At 40.7% G+C, this 6991-nt stretch overlaps 1 protein-coding gene across 2 annotated transcripts; it reads right to left on the bottom strand.

Moving 5' to 3' along the window:
• Positions 1 to 333: 333 nt before the first annotated feature.
• Positions 334 to 4980, bottom strand: LOC127093579 (uncharacterized). 2 transcript variants are annotated; one of them, XM_051032528.1, is made up of 3 exons: positions 4443 to 4980; positions 2677 to 2740; positions 334 to 1337 (listed from the first exon to the last, which is right to left on the bottom strand). In XM_051032528.1, the coding sequence occupies exon 3, from the start codon at positions 1252 to 1254 to the stop codon at positions 463 to 465; it is 792 nt and encodes a 263-aa protein (XP_050888485.1). In that variant the 5' UTR covers positions 1255 to 1337; positions 2677 to 2740; positions 4443 to 4980; the 3' UTR covers positions 334 to 462. The 2 variants fall into 2 exon arrangements, with proteins under 2 accessions (XP_050888485.1, XP_050888487.1); XM_051032530.1 differs by lacking the exon at positions 4443 to 4980 and having other exon boundaries at positions 2677 to 2887.
• Between the last annotated feature and the right edge of the window lie 2011 nt (positions 4981 to 6991).

Here is a 6991-nt window from a genome sequence, read left to right as displayed (position 1 = left end):
CGGTGCGTGGAATAACAATCTCAACCCGCTCCTCGGGCGGCTGAATCACCTTCTCCTCTTGTTTAAACAATCTGGTTAATTCCAGCAGATCACAATCTTCTTCGTCTTCTTCTTCAGCAAGATAGATCGGTTTGTCGAAGTCATATGAGGTGTAACCAAATTGTTATCAACGAGATCCGGAGAATTATTTTTGAAGTTGGGACGAGACAAACAAAAGATGAAAAATGAAAATAAACATTGCCATTTTTATTTGTTTTTAAACTGCAAAAATAAGATGAAAAACAGGGAACACCGTTTTTTGACTGAAAAACATCCATTTATTAATGATGCAGAAATGCAAATTTAAACATGAGGTGGCCCTTACAATGGACCATTACGTGTCGGGCAACACGTATGGCTTTCATGCAAATAAACTGAAAACAAGAAATAATACTCTTCCAGACGAGTAACAGAGTTGATCTTTTAGGCCTTCCAGCTTCCTGGTACGCACGATTTTATCCACTGATCAATTCCCCAGTCACTGTTAGTTTCTTTACCCACTGCCCGGGTGTAATCTGAATCTTCAGTAATTGCATTCCCCATCGCCTGACCATGCGCCGGCATGGGATTGGCATTAACATTCGGAGATGGTGCGAAGTTAATAGCCTTGGAATCCACCAGGTCTTGGACTACGTGCTTAAAAGCTTTGCAGTCCTCTACACTGTGCCCGGGAGCACCCGAATGGAATTCACATTTGACATTTTCATCAAAATTGGCTGGCCTTTGATCAGGTCCCATAGGCGCCAAAGTCCTCAACTGTACCAGCCCCATATCTTTCAACTTTTTCAATAGGACAGAGTATGTCACAGGCGGCCTGTCAAAATGCCGATCACTCATCCTCCTCCTGACTGGATATCCTACCCTCGGAGACCTCCGCTGAAATGGCTGACGCTGCTGTTGCTGTTGTGCAGGCTGATTGTCAGCTGGAATAGTTACCGCAGCGGTGTGCTGGAAGTAACGATCCCTACTGGGTCCTCTCTGAGCGTAGACCGCACTGATATTACCCTCATTTTTCTTGTGCTGGTCATTACCAAAGAATTTCTTCGGTCCAGATGACGAAGCGTTTCCTTGCATGCTCCCCATCTTCAGCCAGTCTTCAATCCTCCTCACCTTTTCGGCAAGTACTTTCTGCTCTAAGGCGAACTCTTGCATGACACTGATCAGTTCTCCCATCTTCTCTTTCAGCTCGAGAATGTCAGCGTTGGACGGATCCATCAGTTTGGATTTGTACCGGGTGAAGTATCTGTGAGGACGGGTCGAGTGCAAAGGTACAGTTCTGCGAGCACGAGCAATGATTCCTGCAAAACAGCAAACAGGTTAATATGCATGAATGCAACGTCTATCCATATGAGGAAGCTTCTGTCCTTTGATTCTGGTTTCATCGAGACAGATAATATTTTGGCAATAACATTTTGACATCCAGATGTCTCTCAACCAGATTCTCAATCAATAATACTCCCCATACGGCTGGACGTAGTTTGGGTGCAGATGAATGCAAAATGAGAATGATGCAGATGTATGCAATGCACTGGGCCATCCTCCAAGTCCTATGATCATCTGTTGCTCTGAACTACAGCTCGGATCCCTGGACTGATCACAACCATCTGAAGGACTACATGTAACCACAAATCCAACTCAAGGGTTCCGAAACAAACGGAAGACAGATACATCATCATCATCACTGGTCTCTGAGCAGACACACCACCATCATCTGAATCGGCCCGGGGAATCCTGAAATAAACGGATCCCCACTGATAAATATCTCGGCCCGGGGAATCCTGAAATAAACGGATCCCCGCTGATAAATCACGGACAGCACTCCGGCGTCACAAGCGATAATAACCATAAATCCGACTTATAAATATGTCTCTGCATCACGGGTCAAAAGTCACCGTCTGAGCTCATCTGATTATGCATCTGAAAGATTCACCCTCCCCTCACAGGTAAATTCTAATCAGGTCACCCTAAGGCGGATAATAGTCTCGACAATCGGGCAGAGATACTCAATGGGTTTGCCCTTTCGGGTGTGCCATTGTAGCTCTCTTAAAATCGTCTAAACCAAAGATCCGGGAATGATCGGTCACCAGAGTCAACAGCTCAGAAGCAGTAACTAAGCCACCGTGAAATGTTCCACAATGGAAAGCACTATCGACTGAACCTCGTCCGGCTTGTGGTATGTCACGTCGCAACATCATGCCCAACCGACATGTGAGGTACGCGAGACCCACACTAATCCTAGGTGTATACTCGGGCCTGGGTTTTAGCCCCACTCAGAACACCCACCCCAAACAACAGAACCACCTGCAGAGGAAGATGGCAACATGACAGTAATGATGCATGCACATATTTAATGCAAATATAAACAAGGGTTAGTATAATAAATGCAATAAATAAACAACACAAGCAACCAAACCCATCCTAAAGCGCTAGGAGAGACTCGCTTAGGGACCATGGACCAGCATAGGTCAACATGTTAGGGATCCCCAGCAGAGTCGCCAGCTGTCGCATCCGCGAAAATCAACCGGCGAGCCTAAAAATAAACACACACAAGCATTGCCTCTTAAGGAGGACTTCAGACAATTTGCCCGGCCCGGTAACAGCCGGGTCTCCAGACTACATGAAGTCAAGAGGACTTACCTCAATGCAAGTTGCTTAAGCAACGCAAAGCAAAAGTTCACAAGGAACTGAGCAACTAAAGTACCTGGAAACAATCAAACTCAGTCAGTATTCAATCAGACAAACTGTACAGCAAACAATCAAACAGTTTAAACAATACAACACAAAGCAAGCTCAAGGCTTAAGCCCAAGCTCCAACACCTACAAAACAATGTTATGTTAGTGTACAAACATCCACAACATCAATTAAAATCAACTTGTATCATTCTCCATGTACATTATGCTTTTGATCCTGAAAAACCAAGCAAATATTAGTAACTAGACCACTAGGCCAAGCCTAGGGTCCAAAAGCAAGAAAAACTTAAAACAGCAAAGCATTCACAAACCAATCTCAATTTAAAGTCAAACAAGAGCAAACATCCTTGGACTCATGTTTGTATCATTCATTATGCTCATGTTATGCACAAAATAAGGCAAACTAGTTCAAATGAAGCACCAAGCATACAAACAGAACTATTGCATTCAAATCCATATCAAAACAAATCCAAAAATTCTCAAATTAATTACACCTAAACAGAACCTAATCAAGGTCTACCATGTCAAATTTGAGCTCAATTGGGCAAATGGAACCATGTCAATGAAAATCAACAGAAACAGACACAATCATAGGCTCCAAATCACAACATCAATGCATGCATCCACTTCAAAAATTCATATCTCATTGGAAACTAAAAAGAAATGGATGAGACCAAAACAGGGAGGTCCTAACATGTGTCTAGTTCATGCATATCAAATTTCATGGCCATACAATACAATATGAGGATTTCCCAATCAATCTACCAACATGTATCACATGAGCTTGCAATTTCAATCACCAGAAATGAAAAATCATGATCAATTAGAAAAGGCAGTGAAAAATTCTACAAAAATTCATACAACATCCTAACATATCAACAATTCACCATGCCAAATTTCATTCAATTCTAACATGCATAGGTTATCCAATTAAATTCAACAAGTTGACATCAAGAGGTGTGACACAAATTGTCACACCTAAGTTCCAGAATTTGCTGCTCTCTAACCAGGTATCAAAAATTCATGAAATTTACATATAAATAATCCTCAATGAGTCAAGAACCACCACAAAAATTTTCAGCCATTTATTTTACATTATGAGAATTTCATGAACCAAATGGTAAAATGTACAAAACAAATGACATAAGTCAAAAATCCGTAGGCCAATTAAACTTCCACACGTGCAAAAATTCCACAAAAATCATAATCAAATTCTACACATTACAAGGAGAACAATGCAAAAAATCTCACAAAATTTGGACTGTTTTTGAATTAGTTATGAATTTTTTAATATGGAAGAAAAATAAAAAATGTGAAAAACAGTGCGCAACAGTACCACAAACATCAACAGCATGTCAAAAACGCAAAATGAAGATCAAAAGCCAATTCTGGAAAATTATTTCAACATTCATCCATGTTCTTCGCATGTTCATCATCAAAATCCAGCATGAACAAATCATCATCAAATTCAACAATCCATACACCGTTGGAAAGATCTCTCAACACACATCATGAATATCAACCTAATTTTCCCTAATTCTAACTACACAGCATGAACCGATCAAAACGTCCTTTAAACATCAAACTTCAATTCCAGATCTCTTCCTTAATACTCAACCAAAACACACGATTCAAGCTTCATCCTACTCTACACTAGGAGATCTATCAATGCCATGTGTTAATTTCAAGAATTGGAAAATTCGAGATCTCACCTTATGAATGTGTAGAAGTTGCAATCGCGTGTTTCAAGATCCACAAGATGAAAACAGAAGTTGATTGAAGCTTAGGAAGATGATTGAAAGAGGTTTTGCAGCTTCAAAACAGCTCCAGCTTGAAGAATCATGAAATTGCCATTGATGACCTTGAATGCCACAGTCCAAATTCAGCAAGCTTTGGCCACGAGGTTGTTGAAACAGTTATGCACAATCACTTGTAGAGTGTAGATCCAAGAAGAATGATAAAAAATGATGAAGAATTGGATGAGAATTGATGAAAAATGTATGATGAAGTTTGGAGAATTTGAGAGGTTTTGGGAGGGAAATTCTGTTATGATTCTTGGAGAATGAAAAATGTCTTCTCAAATTCTGTTACAATTAGTGATTTGTACCAATGCTAATCCACTCTACTAATCTCAATTAGCAAATTTGAAGTGAAATTAGTGAAAAATGAGTTATGTGAACAAAATCTGGAAAATAACTAACTCAACAACCAAAAAACAGCCTCACACAGTGAAAAACGCTCAAAAAACTGCATTTTCGCGCGAGCGGTCGACTCATAGCCTGCTATGCGTCGACTCGAAGCCTGCTATGCGTCGACCCGAAGCCTATGCGCTGACCCTATGCGTCGACTCAAACATGCTATGCGCTGACCCGTGGTCTATGCGCTGACCCTATGCGTCGACCATAGGTCAGCTCATAGCAAAAAAATTTTTTTTTTTTTTTCTTTTTTTTTTTTTTTTTTTTTTTTTTTAAAGAAGAGGAGGGCAAATTTTGAGATGTTACAGTAAGGTTCGCGAGTCATCCAGTTCAGGTTCCACATCAACGTCAATTTCATAATCATCGGACTCGAAATCCAAACAATTAACATCAGTGTCAAAATCAACGTGGGCCTGCAAACCGGAAAGAAAGAGAGACTCTCCATATTGACCCGATCCCGATAATGTATAGTCAATTATGATCTCAGTTGGTCTAAAGTTTGTCGATAGCACCTAGAGAGACCAGATCCATGAAGTTTACATTCCCACCTTGGTACAACTCGGATGTCAAATATGAGTTTCATAATGGGGTAGTGAGGCACGAAATCAAAGAGTGTAAGGTATTCCAATAGGAAGTGAAACATATGATCAATAAAGGGCAGTTGACTTTCGATGGCCCTAATATGGTGAACGGTGTAATACCCCAAAATTTACCCTTCATTTTTCCTGGAAGCATACGCTTTACACCTCATGCATACATTCATTTTTAGGTCATTTAGCATTTGCATTTCATCATGGCAATCGAAATCGGATCCAAGAAGCTTGAACATCATCCAGGACACTTTGTGGGCTCTATTTAGATGATCATTCAACACAAGGGAAAGACTTGAGTTACTTCCAACAGGGGTCTATTCGTCAGTCAAAACGTTAATCTTGAAGGAGCAAAGGTTTGTTCATGAGCTGTCATGCTCGCTAGGCGAAGCCCACGCGTTTTGAAAAAAAAATAAATTAAATTAAATAAATAAAAGAAAAAATCTTGGACTTGGACCTCTCTCATTTGAGCCCACAGGTCCACAAAAATCAGGTTATAAATTCAGAGTTTCAGTGAAACAAAATTTCATTCTATTCCTATTTCCCTGGCGGGAGGAAAAAGATAGTGAGAGAAGAGCTAACAGAGTTCAGAGCAACCTCCAAACCCTGAAGGGAACTCAACTGCACATAATCACCTCTGCCTCACATAAACCCTAAAGATTGTTTTGTAAACCTCACGGGTGCAACTCAATTTCAATCAAGCTCTCCAATCAGGTTTTCCCTATTCCCATTATTTTACGCCTTCAATTTGAATGTTCTAAATGTGTGACGACATTATGTTTGAATTTGGAAGTGTGGATGTCGTTAGGTTTCGCATATGCATGAATGGGTGAAACCTATGCCTTGAATGCTTAATCGTTTAATTTTTGAAGTGTATGCCACAGGGTTTGAGGTTTCTGAAACCATATTGTTATCCATAAAAAACCATACTGTTTTGCTCTAATCTGACTTACGTTTGTCGTAGCATGTTTTCTCATAATCCTTATCTTGTTTCACTAACCCTTTTGTTGAGTTTTTGTGAAGGCTCACATGACTTTTGCAGGGATAGCTCGCTGGATATTCCACTTTGCTTGTGGGATACCATTTGGGAGATTTATTCTGATTGCCTTGTTGGCACATTTACTTTATACATATTTGTTTTGTATGTGTTCGTATCCCCGCAGGTAGCGCGGTTCCTTCGTCAAGGACTGCCTTTTTGCATGAGCATCCCAAACCCTAACCCTTCATTGATTTTTCTTCTCCTAAACACACGTTTACTCCTTCTACTACAGGTGAGTAAGTCTCCAAAGGTCGAGCATCCGGTAGATTGCGTAGTAACGTCGTCCTCCCCCAAAACATAATCCTTAACCCCGTAGTTAGCCGAACTACGACTTGCTCTGATTCTCATTCCAGATGAGATACGTAGGCATAAGACGCGATGTCTTAGCGAGCACACATCCCCCAAACCCATAGGTCAGCCGAGCTACGAAGACTCTG

Source organism: Lathyrus oleraceus, chromosome 6, assembly GCF_024323335.1.
Source record: "Lathyrus oleraceus cultivar Zhongwan6 chromosome 6, CAAS_Psat_ZW6_1.0, whole genome shotgun sequence".
NCBI lineage: Eukaryota > Viridiplantae > Streptophyta > Magnoliopsida > Fabales > Fabaceae > Lathyrus > Lathyrus oleraceus.
Note: the sequence above shows the minus strand (reverse complement) of the source record. Positions and strands in the feature narration are given on the sequence as shown.

Excerpts from the sequence above, each read along its gene's own strand:
- LOC127093579 (XM_051032528.1), bottom strand. The coding sequence starts at position 1,254 with ATGGATCCGTCCAACGCTGACATTCTCGAGCTGAAAGAGAAGATGGGA.